The 19240-nt window shown below is 38.9% G+C and overlaps 1 protein-coding gene across 9 annotated transcripts in view; it reads right to left on the reverse strand.

Annotated features, from left to right (window-relative positions):
• Nucleotides 1-436: 436 nt before the first annotated feature.
• The window catches only part of LOC128702897 (nuclear receptor coactivator 1), an 852422-nt gene continuing 833618 nt past the window's right edge, over nucleotides 437-19240 (reverse strand). For all 9 annotated transcript variants that reach the window (XM_070102622.1, XM_070102623.1, XM_070102624.1 and 6 more), the window contains 2 exons: nucleotides 3658-3725; nucleotides 437-3167 (listed from right to left, as the gene is read on the reverse strand). In XM_070102622.1, the coding sequence (XP_069958723.1) occupies nucleotides 3090-3167; nucleotides 3658-3725 (146 nt within the window). In that variant the 3' untranslated portion in view covers nucleotides 437-3089. The remainder of the gene's footprint in view (nucleotides 3168-3657; nucleotides 3726-19240) is intronic.

Raw genomic sequence — 19240 nt, forward strand, 5'->3', positions numbered from 1 at the left:
ATATACATAGTTATCCTTCATGGTAACTTTTGGGAGAATTTTTGCTGAAGCAAAGATTATTGATATACTGTAACTCTAAGGAGCTTAAAAGTACTGTATTGTAATTCATTTGTATACTCGCATGAAGTTACCAACATACATGAGATCTATTTTTTCAGCTAGAATTTCCCCTTATGCTAATATCCTTCATGATTCAAAAACAGCAAGCAGAGGATAAAATTTAAGAATGATAGGTGTAAGCAATGTCTAAAAATACTAGTTAAAAAATATTCCATGACACTGCCTTCACTGGTGATAACTGTCTAATGTTTTTTTCAATCCATTTCCAGAAATACTTGTAATTTTACAGAAAGTGTAACATTAATGAGTTTTCATTTTACAATGAATATTAGCATATACACTATTAGGAAAAACTAAAAAAATAAAAATACAGGAATACACCATTTCTCTTTTATTTGCCATGTGGCTTAATGATGGTGAAACTTGCCTATACACACACAATGTACAGGGAACGTACCAATGCAAACCAATGAAGCTGCAGAAACCAATGATAATACAGACTATACGGCATGACAAAAGCCCCCACGTGAATGAAAAGCAACTTGGAGGGAAGCAGCCAGTCTTCCAGTGGGATTCCATAACTGTTACATAATAATTACTGTCTTACACACTACAAATATATATACAAAAATCTTACTCCACCAAATGAAACATACAACTGAATGCTGAAACTCTACAAAATATGACCAATCTTGGAGTGCCAGCATTGGAGGGAAAACAAGACTGGACATGGGCACCACAGTGCCCGAGGCTCCTTGTCTACAGAGGAACTATAGTTTGGGATTAATAAAATAAATCAATATACTTTCAACAATTTTTTTTCTGTATGGGAGGCCTTATGTATCAATTTCTCAATTAAAGAGTAACTAGGTCACTTCTGAAATACCTACAGAAGATGTCGGGAGGGGAATTTTCTATCCTCAACCTTCAGTCTGTCACTATTTCCACAAATCTGAGAAGTCACCATATCACCAGTCCTGGGGCCAGCACTCGCATATTTCTTTCCAAATTAAAACATAAACCACTCCTGCATGCTTAAATTACACTTTATTACTTTAATTATACTGTATTGTCCTTCACCACTTTCCATAGTTCCTATTTTAAGAGCACTTTCCAGGTTTGCCTGAGGTAATCATTTCACTTTTAACAAATATTTAGGTTTATAATCATCAGGCAATATACCACGGCAGTTTCTAGCCGTCTATCTTCAGCATAATTCATAATAATGTCTGTGTTATTTTGAATGAAGGCTTATTTAAATGAAACTGCTTTAAAGGCATTGTCATATATGGTTCTACATGATCAAGATACAAACAATATTTTCATATGAAGCAGGAGTGGTCAGCCCATGTCCAGCTTTTCCCACATCCATTAAAAGGTCCTGGTATGACCACACAAGAAAGCACTTTTTTTCTACGCACACACACACACATACAGAGAGTGCATCACTTGCAAAGGGCCATGCTACTTCTCACGCCAGTCCACAAGTAGCCATTAAGTGAATGATGAGCAAGTTGTTCCCAGCCGCGTTCGCACCACAAGTGGCTGGCAGTGATCCTTTGGCATGCTCTCTCCTAGGCTGGCCCCAGTCACTTCTGTGTTCCAACAATAAGTTATCATATCTTTACCAACATGAATTAATTTTCTTTGTATAATAACAGTTAAATATTCAATAAACTTTCTCATAGAAAAATAATAAACCATTATAACATGATATTTTACTCTCTAATCTTGATAACATCTCCGGCTATCTAACATTCAACTTGGTGATGTGCAAAGAAAATACAGGGGTTAGGGAAGTTTCCTCAAGTACACTGTGTATCTAAATTAATGCCTTTGGTATAGAAGAGTTGAGTATGTAAGGCTCTGTATATAAGTGAATTATATTAATGGTACTGTACTTACATTCATAACAATAGTATACAACAGTCTGACAACAGCAACTGTTACCATCCTCATATAATAATAATCTCTCTGTACACTAGACATGTAAGTCACAACCCAATGGTAAGAATTGCACATAAGGCTGAACCAAACCACAGTTAACGTGCCACAAGCAGCTTCACTGGACCTACCTTGGCTGGCTGCCATATATCCTTGCCAACAATGATGGCAAAACACTATCAACAATTTTCAAAATATAGTGGCTAAGAAATGCCCAGAAGTCTTTTTATTCCAGGCTTAGAATAAGTTCACACTGTGGCAATTTAAGAGAAAACATTTAAGGTGGAGAAGAATCAAAAAATATAGCAATGAGATATACACTCGCTATTCAATGAATTGCAGGTATTCTCACTGTGAGGTAAATTATGAGTGTCATATACCTAGAAGAGAAATAATTTCCTTAATGTAATCAATGGTAAAAGCAAGGTAGGGAGCATGTACACATTACTCGTGGGTAAATGGGAAGTAGAGATGCACAAACTCTCGGTACCCACCAAACTTTAGCATTCCCCCCTTTTGTACTGGTAAAAGTTTAAATCACAGGACTGCTCTGGCATTGAAACATCACACTGGCTTCCCTCAACCCTATACAAGAGCAAATATACCCCCACTGTCTTGATAATCTTTCAATGTTTAATATTTAAATTTTTTAAAAATATTAAAAACCATGTTTCTTTAAATGTAAGATATTTTGGTTTAAATTAAAAATGATACACATTCAAATAATAGTTAAATTAACTCTAGTAAATTTTTGAATATGGAGATACATTAATAAAAATTTTAATCAATAGATACTTCCAAAGTATCGGCAGCCTATGCAAGACCAAACGTCAATATGATAAATATGGTTTTTAACAGATGCTACAATCAAGACTATCTACAATCCCACATGTTCAACAAATTTAATAATAAAAATTTAAACGTGACAGTGGAGTGTACATTCTGTGAAACCACAGTAATACCATGGTACACCCTGCAACTTGCAATGACTGGTAGCAGGCAGGTCAAAAGGGATAGAATGACCATAAACAGATGAGCGTACAGATGAGCACATGGGTGACCTGACACTACTGGCAGGGGTCACATTACTTGGACAGCAAGTGCTTCAACATACTCTCTGACTTGCCCTTGTCACTCCCACTAGTAGTACGACTATCTTCCATCTGAAATATAAGACACAGTATACTGTAATACTCATTAAAAACCTAATATGATTTGTGAAATACTGTATGGCAATTATCAAAAGAAAGCAAACTGGTTCACAAATAATGTACAGTACCTGGCATTTTACACTCATTACTTTATGTCTACCGATATCAATTGTCGTTCATGAAAAAATTTAATGTCTAGGTAGTTCTCAATCTTTTTTCTTACACCACAGAAGTTAAGTAACAACACTTTATTCATACTAGAAAAAATTCTACTATGAATGATGACAAGAACACTTACAATTATTATTCTATTCAAGGGGAAGTGCTAAACCCACAGGACTTGTACAGAACTTAGGGAAAGGGAGGGTAGCTCTAACTGCCTGGATTGAGAGCCTTTCACTGACATCATGGTACTCCTCTTGAAGGGATACCCAAGGCAAGCAACTATTACAACCTTTATACCATACACGTAAAGATTAAGAAGCAGCAGAGAGAGACTTACTCTGGGTGACACATTCAGCCCACCAGCCTGGCTTGGGTTTACACTTTCCCCTCCCCATTTGTTGCTCTCTGTGAAAAAATTACAACAATGCATTAAAATTCTTCTTTGGTTAATCTTAAAACTTCCAATTATTTAAAAAATATATATTACATTGAATTAAATTACTAAGCCAAATCTTTGGATAATTAAATTTTGCCTTCTTTCCATTACACTGGATAATGTAACAGAACCTAACTACTAGCTGACATGATATAATTATATATATATTAAAAAAAATGATTGAGGTGTTTTATATTTTTTGTATTTCTGCCACATTATAACTAGCACTCATAACTTAATACAAAGTTAGTACTAAACAATCCAAAATTTTATTTATTTAACACTGATATGTTTCATCTACAGTACATTACATACACTGCAGAGACAATTCTTAAAATTTACTATCCACCAGTAATTTAGTTTACATGTAATTGCAATAATATATTATAAACCACTGGTTTACTGGGCAGCTATTTGTGAAACTTTAATTTACTTTTAAACTATATTCACTTTTGAATACAGAATATGTTCAAATGATAAATAATTTTATTTAATGTTATATTCATTGCTCAATGACTGTTATGTGTGCAAAACAATTTACTCTTTAACAAAAGAAGTTTAAGGAAAAAATTAATATCATCATTTGAGCAATCAATGAATATACTACTGAATATCATGATAATTTCATTTGATTAATAATTAAAATACAGTAGACCATCGATTAACAAGGTAGATACGTTCGTGAAAATTGTGTGCAGACAAAATCGTGTAAAACAAACTGAAGAACTTATGGGAAAAATAGGGTTACATTCCTTGGACCCCCAAAATGGCATTTTTTTTTGTATTAGATCTCCAAATCATAAAAAAATAAAAGCAACAAACTAATTGTAGTCCATTGTCAAGATGTATTATGTTTAATGCATTGCTTAAGGCTACAAATGTTACAGAAATCATATTTTTTACCTTATATTGTAGTTGCTGGTATATGCCAATGATTCTGAACAGTGGAGGGGGATAAGTAAGTTTATTTAGGCAAGGTACACATAAGTGTAATTATTATACAGTTAAAATATTTAGAATAACCGAAAAGTCAGATAAAGTTATTAATTTCCACTGGGGTCCTTGGGATGCTGTGGCCCTACTGGGCTGAGGTGGAAGGTGGTGGAATGTTTGTCGAGGTGGATGATTGAGGCTTTGGCACTAAGGTCAACAGCTGTACTGGAGTATTGAGGAATTCTGTAATGTGTCTTTGGTCTTATTACCCTGGAATATTTTATACAGCTGATGGTAAGGCATCATCAGTGACTCTAGGCCCCAGAACATATTCACTGTAGTTGTCATTGCTTGTTGATGTTGAAATGTGTGGGGAGTGTTGATGTGACCCTATACAATATTGTGCAAAAATATGACAGGCTATCACCTATCAGTAATCACATGCAAATATCAGTAAAAAAATATATTTTACCAGCTAAGACACAATTTTTTACTAAATAAATGTGTCCAGGGTAATACCCACCATTATATAGATGCAAGCTATCCAAGAAAACGTAAGAAAATTTATAAAATCACGAGAAAAGCTTCAAGGTTATAGGCATGTTGTTGTTATTGCTGGGTCAAGAATTGTATCAGCCCCAGGGCTGTTGTGTCCATCTCACTACTGTGAAATTAACTACCAGAATGCTTTTGCAAATATAAACTATTTAGTACATATTAATAAATTTATTACAATAAAGGAATTATTTTTTTTATTAACACATCAGCCATTTCCCACCAAGGCAGGGTGGCCTGAAAAAGAAAAACTTCCTTTATCATTCACTCCATTACTGTCTTGCCAGAGGCATGCTTACACTACAATAAAGGAATATAATAAAATACAGTGGACCCCCGCATAACGATCACCTCCGAATGCGACCAATTATATAAGTGTATTTATGTAAGTGCGTTTGTACGTGTATGTTTGCGGGTCTGAAACGGACTAATGTACTTCACAATATTCCTTATGGGAACAAATTCGGTCTACTGGCACCTGAACATACTTCTGGAGTGAAAAAATATCGTTAACCGGGGGTCCACTGTACTCACTTCCCTTGCATTTTCAACAATAAAAATATCAGTACAGTGGACCCTCATTTTTGTAAGGCTCGAAAGTCGTAATTTTCAGAAATCGTAACTTTTTTTCATCAAAACACTGACTCGTGAATCGTCGTTTGACTCGCAAATAGTCATTCGTCTGGGATGTGTACACACAGCCCCGAGCCGCCTCACACTCCATTCCCATCCAGTGTGTCATTGGTTATCAGTGAGTGAGGATGATCCCACAAGTTCATACGATACATTTCATAATATTCCATTCGTTTTAGCGCTTGCAATTGCTAAATAAGTCACCATGGCTCCAAAGAAAGCTTCTAGTGCCAGCCCTTTGGTAAAGAATGTGAGAAACACATATAATTTAAGAAAAAGCTTGAAGAAAAATACGAAAGTGGTGGTGGTAGCAGTTGTGATAGTGGTAGAGGATGGTAGTGATGGTAGTAGCAGTTGTGATAGTGGTAGAGGGTGCCTTCTTCAGTGATTCAGCGATTCTACTAACTCCTCCAATGTTGTTGGAGTTATATAGGGCTACAGAAAACACTGCCACCTCAGCTGCTGCTTCACCACCATTATGGATGGCTTATGCTCTCAGTGGCCCTTATTCACCCAACAACAACAACACAACACCTCTTGCTTCATACATAATGACTTATTTTATTCATTCTAGAGTATATTCCATGTTTCTATGTTATTGATATCGTTTATTATGTCATATTAGTTGAATTGTGATAGATAAATAAGCCGTAGAGTTGATATTAGTGTCATATTCTCCAACAATAAACTCGCCTCCCCTCCCTCTGTCCTGTCTGCCATACACCAACAAGAGTCTTCAATAAAGGTAAGTGTGATGTTAAATATTCATTTATGCATTTTATTAGTGCTTTACATTTATTTGGCATTCTTTTCTGCATGTAAATCTATATTTAAGCTTGGGAAGTGACCTCTAAAGTGACCTAGAGCCCTTATGGAGGGAGATTCCCCTTCCAAACAATAACCTCTCTTTCCTCTCTCCTCCTCCCTGTCTTCCATTCATCAACAACAGCCTTCAATAAAGGTAACTGTCATGTTGAATGTTCATTCTTTTGTGCATGTAAATCTATCTTTAAGGTAAAAAAAAGTTTGTTGATACTTCTGGATGTCTGGAACGAATTAATTGGATTTACATTATTTCTTATGGGGAAAGTGGACTCGCAAATCGTCAATTTTGATAATAGTCACACTCTCTGGAACGGATTAATTACGAAAAACGAGGGTCCACTGTATAAGAAGGGTGGGTGGGCTGCCCACAAACTGTTAGCCCTTAACACCACCACCACCCACCCTCATACACATTTCAATTTCTTTACTACAATATACAAGTGTACCAACTAAACTGATGGACAGATATATATGAAGTAGGTGCTGTATACACATACATCATCTTTAACCTTTATTATACAAAGAAAGATAAGCAAAGGGTATATAAATACTGGGAGAGTCCCTCTCCTGGTGCAGTTCGTGTCTGCCCTCTCAATCTATATACGTATAAACATTGTCTCCAGCAAGCTTACATTCAAGCAAAGACGATGCAGATATGGAAACACTGCTTGTATTAACTGGTATGCAGGAATCAACTATTTTAATCACAAACACAGATCTGAGAATAATATGGGAAATGTATGTATGGACCAATGAGACATGAGAGGTGGGACAGGGGAGGAAGCTAGGTCTCCCCCATAAAGAGAATGTCCTGACCCACAGGGAGGCTGCCCACAAGCCCCGTAGTTCAGCTTGCAGCACTCCAAATTCCCCCCCCCCCCAGGAGTGGTACCATGTTAATTGAATTTTACGGGGTGTTCATTGAAAATATGCTGCAAGTTTGCAATAGTGTAATAGAGAAAATGTGTAAAAAGATCACATGTTAATTGACAGTCTACTGTACTAGAAATATACCCTAGGGAAATATTAAATCTGTGTCTAACACAAAGGAACTACACATGAATGAAAACTGACTGACCAACACAGTTGAGGAGCATTGTGATGATCTGCATATTTTAAAAACAATTTACTGAATGTGAAAAAATTTTATATTCAATGATGCATTGAATATAAATCTTCAAGCATTTTGCATACTTGATCTTTAAATCTTTACCGAATATGAGAGATGTAACTGTCTCACATCCTTTGGCCATAATGAGAAACTACAAATTTTTTCCAGTGAAGGAGAAAATAGCATGATGAAAAAATTGACTGGCAGAGGGACATTACTGTATTACAATATCCCTACAATATTCCAGTTGCTAACACCAAATTATCTAAAATTTCACCACATGGTGTAGGAGACAGCTTGACTAATGGACACACGAGTACAATGTTTTCAATGTTTCAAGTTCCATTTGAAAATAGTACAGCATTATGGCATATGAAAATTCTTGTTCTATAGAAATAAAGACTAAGAAATTCTAAAATCATCAACATTAAATCTGACCAATGAGCACTTAATATAAGACTGTTGATGCGTGAACAATGTTCATGTTCATAAAAGTCGTATATCATGCTTTGGCTATAAACAATCTTTAATTTTCAAGCTGTCCACCACAACTGCAGACTGAATAAAAACACACAAATTAACAGTGTGAGGCTTCACATACTAACTGTACATCTCCATTCTAAGGTACTAGTACTATCACTTTCATAATATACAGTACTGTATTCCTTTTCAAACTTACTAACTAGCAGCAGCCAAAAAATTAAGATGCATAAATATACTGGCAAAATTAAACAAGAGCACACTAGCTAAATAAAAAATTATATTACAATGAAAAAAGCTAATAAATATCAAAACAATCTGTTTCAATCTAGCCACTTATATTTGTTGATGTCAATAACTAGATAATGACACACTAGATAATATACAATGAGCCAATCTCTTGCAACTGTAGATACACAATCTAGAACATCAATCCCCAACACAAGCACACATACAGTATATGGGTATTACTGGTGGAGATTCAAGGTAAAGAGTCAAGCACATCTTCATGCTTTGATGGAAAACTATGTTACCAAATTATTCTCCTTTAATAAAGCTATAATTTCTGTACAAAAACAATAGCCATTTATAAGAGAGCATCAGTTTAAGTGGCAAATACATTTCTCAATGAATGCAAAATAAAATAAGTTTTCAAAACCATTCCATGTATGACTATTCAAGCAAGAAATTAACAAGGTATATTAAGCTTTGTAATACAGGCCTATTCCAAATCTCTTGATTTGTATTAATGCCTATAAAGTATATATTTTTAAAGTCAATAATTCTGATTTTATTCAATCAGCATTGCCTATACCCTTCTGTACAGTACAGTACAGTGGACCCCTGCCTTACGATATTAATCTGTTCTTGAGAGCTCATCGTAAGCCGAAATTATCGTTAGCCGAATTAATTTTCCCCATAAGAAATAATGGAAATCAAATTAATCCGTTCCTGACACCCCAAAGTATGAAAAAAAAAAAATTTTACCACATGAAATATTAATTTTAATACACACAAACTGAAGGAGACATGCACAATTACTACTCTACTAAGAATAGAATACATGACACTTACCTTCATTGAAGATCTGGTGATTGATGGGGTGGGAGGAGGGGAGTGTGTGGAAGTTATTGTTTAGAGGGGAAATCCCCTTCCATTAGGACTTGAGGTAGCAAGTCCTTTTCCGGGGTTACTTCCCTTCTTCTTTTAATGCCACTAGGACGACCAGCTTGAGAGTCACTGGACCTCTGTCGCACAACAAATCTGTCCATTGAACTCTGTACCTCCCGTTCCTTTAAGACTTTCCTAAAATGGGCCATAACATTGTGTTGCAACCCCTGAATGGGTTACAATGTATATATATATAATGTATATTACCTTTTCATATAATTTTATATTGCTTATATTTGCGATAATAGCTAAATCGTAAATATATTGCTTTATGTTATTATTTGACTTAGTTATGTTGTTAGGTAGGATGTAATACATATATTATGTGCTCAAAGTTCAAGTCTTGATTGTCTAACTACTGTAATTATCGCTTGTGGCTCGTTACTCTGCCGGCTTCTAGTTGTTGCTGGGCAGCAACTGTCCACAGAGCTATCACGTGATAGAGGGGGGGGGGTGTTCTCACCTCGCCTGAAGTATTCAGTCTGGTCTAGACTCGCTTGGTGGTTGGACGTATTCCTGACAAGTGCCTAAATCTCCCTTATTGGCTCTTGTTGGAAGATTGTCTCTGTCTCATTGTTGTAGGTTATGAGGGACTCTGTTCACAGAACATTGTATAGACTTAGTGATTTTCGACGTTGTACTGAGGTTGTGTGTCACATAGACACTCTGAGCAACTCAGGTCCTGAGCTGCAGCTTCTGACCTAATTTGTATTGGTATCTGTGTACTATCACAGTCGGTGATTTTCTTATGCTGAACTTAGATTCAGTATTATGGGAGCTTGGTGACTCTTGTGGAGGATCTGCTGATGGTCCCTAGTTAGTGTCGTTATATTATCTCCTTGTTCCTGATTTTGTGTCGCAGTTGCTTGTTATATTGCTATTGGGCTTAGCATTCTTTTAATTGTTCAAGCAGACTGTTCTGATTGCCAGTTGGTCAAGAAGTTAGTTTATTTGAGGACTTTGTCAGTCACTTGTTTAAGTCTAGTCGAGTTGTGAGACATAGCGAACTACTTAGAGCACTTACACACACTTATTTGTATATTGTATTATTAAATGTTAATGTACCAGATGGTACTTAAGAATTATAAATGTGATATGTGCTTTCAGCACAATAATACTGCACATAAGAAGTGATTATTTTGATTACTGTGCTTAATTTAATTTAATTTGATATACGCCTAGACAACTTAATAAATGTATTAAATTTTAATTTCTCTAGTTAGTAGCCTACCAGTTGTAATCCTGAAGCACTAATAATTCTTATTGAATTCTAATGGATAATTGGACAAGGATACTGACTAATTGTTACGAAAACCCAGTAACAGGCTGGATGCTAGAAAGGCAGTGCTTTCTAGAATTCACTGGAGATCTCTAAGCTTTTTAGAATCGCGTTTTTTGTAACACATTGTCATTGTACAGGTTGCCAACACGGCTTGCAGTAGCTGTGTCAGGGTGATTTTCATCTGTAAAGGTTTGCAGTTCAACCCACTTTGCACACATTTCCTTAATCTCTTTTTTCAATTCCATACTAACTCTTGCCCTCTTTACCACAGGGATGGTACTAGAAGCTTTCTTGGGGCCCATGGCAACTTATTTTGCAGTTACAAGCACTAAAAACACTGGGATAATGTGAAATGTACCGAATGTATGCGTAGATGTGACCGCACTGGCTGGCTTGTAAACACTGGCGCTGAGGCCACACATGGGACACGTCCCAGATGAATCATGTAAGGCGAGTTTTTTATCGTGAGGCGAGGCAAAATTTTTGCGTTCAAATGCTTCGTATGGTGGATTTAACATAACACGATGCTTTCATAAGGCGGGGTTCCACTGTACTCTCCCATAATGAAGTATAGCTGCTCCACTTAAAGGATTATATATTAAAAGTTTCCATTACTGGAATTGGGGATCTTAAGAATTTATAACAAAAACTGTACATACAGTACTTCATTAAATCTATAAAATCACTCTGATCAACAATTTTTTCATGAACACACCTGTATTTTATCTGCATCTGTTCAAGAATATTACTGTGATCAGCAAGAAAGTAATTCCGGTAGCCATATTTTTTAAATATGTGTACATGACCTAAATTGACTTTCAACTGTCTGTTTTCTGTTATATGGTTCTGGGGATCACTAACCCAGCAGTACAATCACAGACCAAGCCTTCTAAATTGGAAGGGAAACATAGGAACAAGAACTGTGGTGTTAAGTAAATCAAAGGTAAGCAAATAAATAACAAAAAAAGGCACAATACCGTGACTGGAATGATACACACAAATAACCCGCACATAGAAGAGAGGAGCTTACGACAATGTTTCGGTCCGACTTGGACCATTTACAAAGTCACACTAATGAGAAGTAGAGTAGGACGGGTAAATATAGAGGAGGAGGTGGCAGCAGCGGCGGCGGCGGCGGCAGCGGCAGCAGCAGTAGTGGTGGTGGTGGTGGTGGTGGTGGTAGTAGTAGTAGTAGTAGTAGTAGTAGTAGTAGTAGTAGTAGTAGTAGTAGTAGTAGGAGTAGGAGTAGGAGTAGGAGGAGGAGGAGGAGGAGGAGGAGGAGGAGGAAGAAGGAAGAAGCAATGGGGAAGACAGGAGGAGGAGCCAGACAAATACAAAGAAAGGGGAGCACTGCAAGGGAGCTAGGTGCCCACAGAGGAAGAGCAAGAACACAGAGGTGGGGGAGGGGGAAAATAATGAAATAAGTAATGAAGGAACAGAAACATAAGACAGAAGAAAGAAAAACAACCCAGAAAAGTAAAAAGGAAAGAGAAAATGGGAAGGAGGAGAAGAAGAAAAAGGAGGAATCAGGTTAAGTCACGGGTGTTCTGAAGTTTGGAGCATTTTACAACGTAGCGGGAGAGGAAGGCATCTACAGAGACGAAGCCAGGACTAAGATTCATACAAGGAAAGTTGTGTATTAGGGAGGATTCAACAAGACGGCGACTGTTAAAGTTGGAAGTAAGGAAGACAGTTTTAGCATTAGACCAGTCTATAGGATGGCTGTGATCTCTGACGTGACAGAAAAGAACATTGTTAGTGTTGGCAACCTTAACACTATTAAAACATTAAATGGTTAATTAACTACAAAAACTCAAGACTTATCGTCACAGAAGACAACACTCAATACCGAAGAATCCTGGAATCATCGCTTATCTCTATAACCAACAATTTCAACCAGAACAATGGCTTCTATAACATAGCTGAACCACTTGCCAAGAAACTTCTTCATCGCTATCCCACATAAGAACATAGAACACTGCAGAAGGTCTACTCACAACTTGTCCAATACCCCTGCCAAGCTACCCAAGACTCTATAACCCCACCCGGTAGATCATCAGATGCAGCATTCTTCACCTGACCTCAACATTCTGAACCTGACTATAAATACTCCTGTACCTTCCACCCCAGGTAGATCTGTGTGTGACTTGAAAAAGCCCACTGTGTGGGCGAAACATTGTCAATAAAGGATCACATTAAACTGCATATGTGTTTATGTTTCCAGTGTGTCGGTATTTTATACCATTTATTTTCAAAGGTGTTTCCTGTTTTGTGATAGATGTGTTCCAGGCCCATGGCAACTATTCTAAGTTCAATCAAGCTATTAACACTTGAATTTGCATAGTTTCAATACGTTTTGCAAACCACTCTGGTCATACATGCTAACATATATTCAGCATACAGAAATACTAATAGAAATGGCACATCACCTAATAGCAAATTGAAGAATAAAATGGCACAATACCATGACTGGAACAATACACAAATAACCTGCACAAAGGAGAGAGACGCTTATGATGATGTATCGGTCAGATTTGGACCATTTACAGTGTGACTCATGAATGGTCCAAGTTGGACCAAAACGTCAACATAAGCTTCTCTCTCATATATGCAGGTTATTTGTGTAATATCAAATTCGTGTGAAGCAAGCCTGTAAAAAGCGAAAGAAATCTGTACTAGCTTCTAGACAAATTGGAAGCAGACAAAACAACTGTAAATTAACATCCACATGGCTGATAACCATTTTTAATACAAAATTCATAGCTATTTATCTTGGGATGTCTGTAAATACACAATGCAGCTTAACCCCTTCAGAGTCAGTGCCGTAGATCTATGGCTTTACGTTGAGGGTCCAAACCATAGATCTACGCCAAAATTCTAGCGGAGTCAAATTTAGCACAAGAAGGTTGGTAGGCCTACATCTGAGAGAATGGGTCTGGGTGTGCGCACTACAGAAAAAATCTGGACGCCTGCATGGCATTGTGGGAACGCCGCCAAAGTAGCTTTGTTCATCATGCCTGGCGGCAAGGAAGCTCTCACTCCCCACTCACTCTCATGGTGAATTCAGGCTCTCCTCTTCACAACTTACAGTTCTAAGACTGATGGAAGTGGATCTGAAGAGGAATTCTATAGTTTTGAACCATATGGTAACATTGTACCATATGGTACAATGGTACCATATGGTACATTGGTGCCATGTCATACAATGGTATATGGTACAATGTACCATATAGTACATTGTACCATATGGTACATTATACCATATGGTACATTATACCATATGGTACATTATACCATATGGTACATTGTACCATATGGTACAGGGTACAAAGACCCTAATGGAAATAGGTCTGTCTGACTTTTTTTGGTTATCCTAGGTTCTCCAAACATATGCTGCTATGTATGATAATCTATGTAACTTTATTTGTGTATACCTAAATAAACTTACTTACGATGCCACATGTGCTTGAATAAGTTTATTCAGGTGTATACAAATACAGTTACACAGATTATCATACATAGCAGCATATGTATAAAATCCTAGGATAACCCAAAAAAGTCAGGGTGATTTATTTCCATAGGGATCCCTGTATCTGTACCATATGGTGTCAGGGTACAGGGTACCATATGGTACCCTGTACCATATGGTATCCTGTACTGTGTGGTACCCTATACCATATAGTACAATATACCATATGGTACCCTGTAACATATACCATGTACCATATGGTCAGTTGGAGATGTTGATGCCACAAGGCACCAGCCAAGACTGAGTGGCGACGCTGGCTAGCTAGTGACTCGGCAGTTTCCAAGACAAAGCGCTTTGTCATCCACCTCAGGGAACATGTCGAGTGGCTGTACATTTGTAAATATATAATAGAACATTACTAATATACAACATTTTTGCATATTTTTGTTGTAAACAATTATTGTAAATGATATAATGATGAAAACATTAGTGTGTTCATTGTGTTGAATACAACAGTACCATATACATGTAGTACCATATGGTACAATGAATATATGGTATCATTGTACCATATGGTACAATGTACCATATTGTACCATAAGGTACCATTGCACCATATGGTACCACTGTATCATATGGTACTATTGTACCAAATGATGCCATTGTACCATATTCTACCATATGGTACCATTGTATATGGTGCCATTGTACCATATGGTACCACTGTACCATATATCATTGCACCCTATGGCACCATTGTACCATATAGTAGTATATGGTACCATTGTATTCAACACAATAACTGCACTAATATTTTCATCATTTTGTTTACAACAAACTTGTAAACAAGTTTTGTAAGCAATATAATGATAAACAAATTAGTGCAGTTATTGTGTTGAATACAATGAGTGTACACTTATACAATATACATTATATTGGTCTCACAGGCCACAAATGTTACTAGAAAAAGAAAAAAATAGTAAAGAAAAGAAAAAAGCATAAAAAACGTAAAATAAAAAAATGCGATTTTGTGGAAGTCGCTGATGTTGCTACCACCCAGTCATTTTGGGTCAACTTCCAGCCACTGTATCTTGGTAAGTACTGATCAGAATTTTTTTTTTGATTTATTACCTTCACAAAAATATTATCTTTAATTCTGTAAGAAATTTTTTTTCTTTTTTTTTTTTCAAAATTTCTTGGACACTGGGGCACCCCTTCAGATTTTGCCCTTGGACCCTGAAAGGGTTAAAAGATCACTCAAAGGCAGTGGTGGCACCAAAGGAGATTTAACCCTTTCACTGTTTCGGCCGTATATATGTCTTACGAGCCAATGTTTCCAACGTATTAATACGCGTAAATTCTAGCGGTTTCAAATCAAGCAGGAGAAAGTTGGTAGGCCCACATGTGAGAGAATGGGTCTCCATGGTCAGTGTGCACAATATAAAAAAAATCGGGGAGCTAGTGGTGCATTGTGGGAATGCCATTTCAGTAGTCCTTGTTCAGCATGCCTAGAGGTAAGAAATATCTGACTCCCCGGTGAATCTGGGCCTCTTCTCTTCCCAAGTGATTGCTCTAACACAAATGGAAGTGTCAATGAAGATGAATTTCATGGTTTTGAGGAGTTTTTGACCAAAAGCAATGCCCAAGATACCAGAGGAAAGAAAGAAAGAGAAAGGAGGAGAAAGAAGGAGAAAGAAAAAGAAACAGAAAGACAAAGAAAGAGAAATAGAAAGAAAAAGGAGAAAGGAGAAAAAAGGAGAAAGAAAGAAAGATAGGTAGGTAGGAAGGATGGTGGGGAAGAAAGCATCTGACCCCATTGTGTTGACAGGCGGTAGGGGGAGTGAGTAATGGTAAAATATGTCATTTTGACAGCTGCCAGACCCTGACTCGGCACATTAGAAGTCTACACCCCCCCCCACACACACACACAGTATCTCCCCCTCACACCTCCCCTATACACACAAACACACACATATACACACATACACACACACACACACACAAACACACACACACACATGCACACGCACACACACACACCCGTAAGGACCCCGTTATCAAGTGGTCACTCTACCCTCAGCCTTCTTTCCCCTCCCTCCCCTTCTAATCCCATCACACACACACACCTCCCCCGCTTCTAAGGGTCACTCATTCTTCTCCCCCCTTAATCCCATCCCTATCTCTCCCACACATGCACACACACACAAGCACATATATACTTGACACAAACACGTACTCCCCCTTCCCCTAACCACCTCTCCCCCTCTTCCTAGCCACCTACCCCTCCCCCTCCAATAACCATCCTCCCCCTCCCCTATAACCATCCATCCCCACTCCCCCTAACCATCTATTCCCCTCCCCCTAACCATCTCTCTCCCTTCCTTCTGTGGAACAATGGGGCAACCTAGAACTAGGATGAGAACAAGGGGCCCAAAGGACGAATCTGGGAGGGAGGACTGGGAGGTAGAGCTCAAAAAAAGGGAGGAAGACTGGGGAAGGAGGCTAGATGAGCTTGCAAGGAAGAGGGAGGAAAGATTAGCAGCAGAATGCAGAAGGTGGAAGCAACATGCCACAGTAGCAGAAACCAAGATACAGAGATTAGAAGAGGAGCTAAGACATCTGAAACAGCCTAGAGACAAAGATATTACAGAAGTAGCATCAGCAATGTCTACATCAGACACAGACAATGGGTCTGAAGGGAGCATGGAAGCTAAACTATATGCAGAGGTCCTGTCAAACCCACATGGGGCCAAAACAAAGACAGGGAGCACACTAGAATGAGAGGTTGGAAAACATTGAAGGAACTAGGACATGTGCAGGGACCTTACCAGACACTTGTGGGGGCCAGGAATAGGTGAGCAGGAAGGACAAACCAATGAGCATAGGGGGCCACAGCTAGGGAAGGGACTGAAGGAAGGAAAACTCCACGGGAAGGAACTAAAACACCTCAGAGGATGCAATGGGAGTCAAAGTGGGAGGTGGAAAGGGAGAGATCAGTTTTTGTCATTGGGCTAGACGAAGCTAAAGGGGAAACTTATGATGAAAGAAAGCAGGAGGAGAAAAAAGCGATTGAAGGTATCATGAAGGTGATAGGCGAGGGAGACATGACCCAGGTGGCAAATTTTCGGAGAATCGGGTGGTTCACAAAGAAAAGGAATTGGCCTCTCAAAGTAATTTTCAAGGCAGAATCAACCCGAACAATGATCCTGCAGGAGAAAGCACGGCGGAGAGGCAAACAGGAGTTCATGAGTGTGTACCTCAATTGAGACAGAACACAGGAAGAAAGGATGATACTGAAAGAGCGAGTGCAAACACGAAAGGAGGAATGGGAGGAAATGAAAAAGGAGAGCAGAATAACCCAGGAACAGGTGGAAGGACAAGCACACCCCCCAGAAACACCTGCAGAAGGACTCCAGCCACGACACCCCCAAGGCAACTGAACAATCAAAACCAACCATCACACACCCATCCCTCTGTTCCCACCCCCCGCACCATGAACCCTACCCCTACAGCAACCCCCTATGGGAGCTCTTCCTCCACCTCCACTGCAACCCCCCACAGGCCCCCACCAGGGCTCCTGCTCTCCCAACCCCAGTATTCCCCCAGGACCACAGTTACAGTATTAGAACAGAAGTTGAAGGTTTGGTACACAAATGCAGATGGATTAACGAATAAACATGAGGAATGGCAAGAAAGAATCAATGAGAAGTCCCCAGACATCATAGCAGTTACAGAAACAAACTCACGGAGACAATAACAGATGCAATCTTCCCACCAGGATACCAGATCATGAGGAAAGATAGAAGGGGCAGAGGGGGAGGAGGGGTTGCTCTGCTCATAAAAAAACGATGGAAATTCGAGAAAATGGGAGGCATAGACGAGACAGGAGAAAGGGACTACATAGTAGGTACACTTCAGTCTGGGGAGCACAAGGTGGTCATTGCAGTGATGTATAATCCACCACAGAACTGCAGGAGGCCAAGAGAGGAATATGAAGGAAGCAACAGAGCAATGGTGGACACACTTGCTGAGGTGGCAAGAAGAGCTCACTCCAGCAGAGCAAAGTTGCTGGTTATGGGGGATTTCAACTACAGGGAGATTGACTGGGAAAACCTGGAGCCACATGGGGGTCCCGAAACATGGAGAGCCAAGATGTTGGATGTGGTGCTGAAAAACCTCATGCACCAACATGTTAAGGACACTACCAGAGTGAGAGGGGAGGATGAACCAGCAAGATTGGACCTTGTATTCACCCTGGGCAGTTCAGACATTGAGGACATCACATATGAGAGTCCCCTAGGAGCTAGTGACCACGTGGTTCTGTGCTTTGAATACATAGTAGAGTTGCAAGTGGAGAGAGTAACAGGAGTTGAATGGGAAAAGCCTGACTATAAAAGAGGTGATTACATAGGGTTGAGGGACATGTAACAACAAAATGCAAGGAGGCAGTGGAAAGGTTTATTCCCAAGGGTAACAGAAACAATGGGAAGACCAGAACGAGCCCCTGGTTTACCCGACGATGTAAGGAGGCAAAAACAAAGTGCAACAGAGAATGGAAAACGTACAGAAGGCAGAGAACACATGAAAATAGGGAGATCAGTCGCAGAACCAGGAACGAGTATGCACAGGTAAGGAGGGAGGCCCAGCGACAGTATGAAAATAACATAGCATCGAAAATCAAGACTGACCCGAAACTGTTGTATAGCCACATCAGGAGGAAGACAACAGTCAAAGACCAGGTGATCAGACTGAGGACAGAAGGTGGAGAACTGACAAGAAATGATCAGGAGGTATGTGAGGAGCTAAACAGGAGATTTAAGGAAGTTCTTACAGTAGAGACAGGAAGGGCTCTGGGAAGACAGCACAGAAGGAAACATCAAGAGGGAATATACCAACAAGTGTTGGATGACATACGAACAACCGAGGAGGAGGTGCAGAAGCTGCTAAGTGACCTTGATACCTCAAAGGCGATGGGACCGGACAACATCTCCCCATGGGTCCTTAGAGAAGGAGCAGAGATGCTGTG

Source organism: Cherax quadricarinatus, chromosome 82 (genome assembly GCF_038502225.1).
Source record: "Cherax quadricarinatus isolate ZL_2023a chromosome 82, ASM3850222v1, whole genome shotgun sequence".
In the NCBI taxonomy this organism is placed as follows: Eukaryota; Metazoa; Arthropoda; class Malacostraca; order Decapoda; family Parastacidae; genus Cherax; species Cherax quadricarinatus.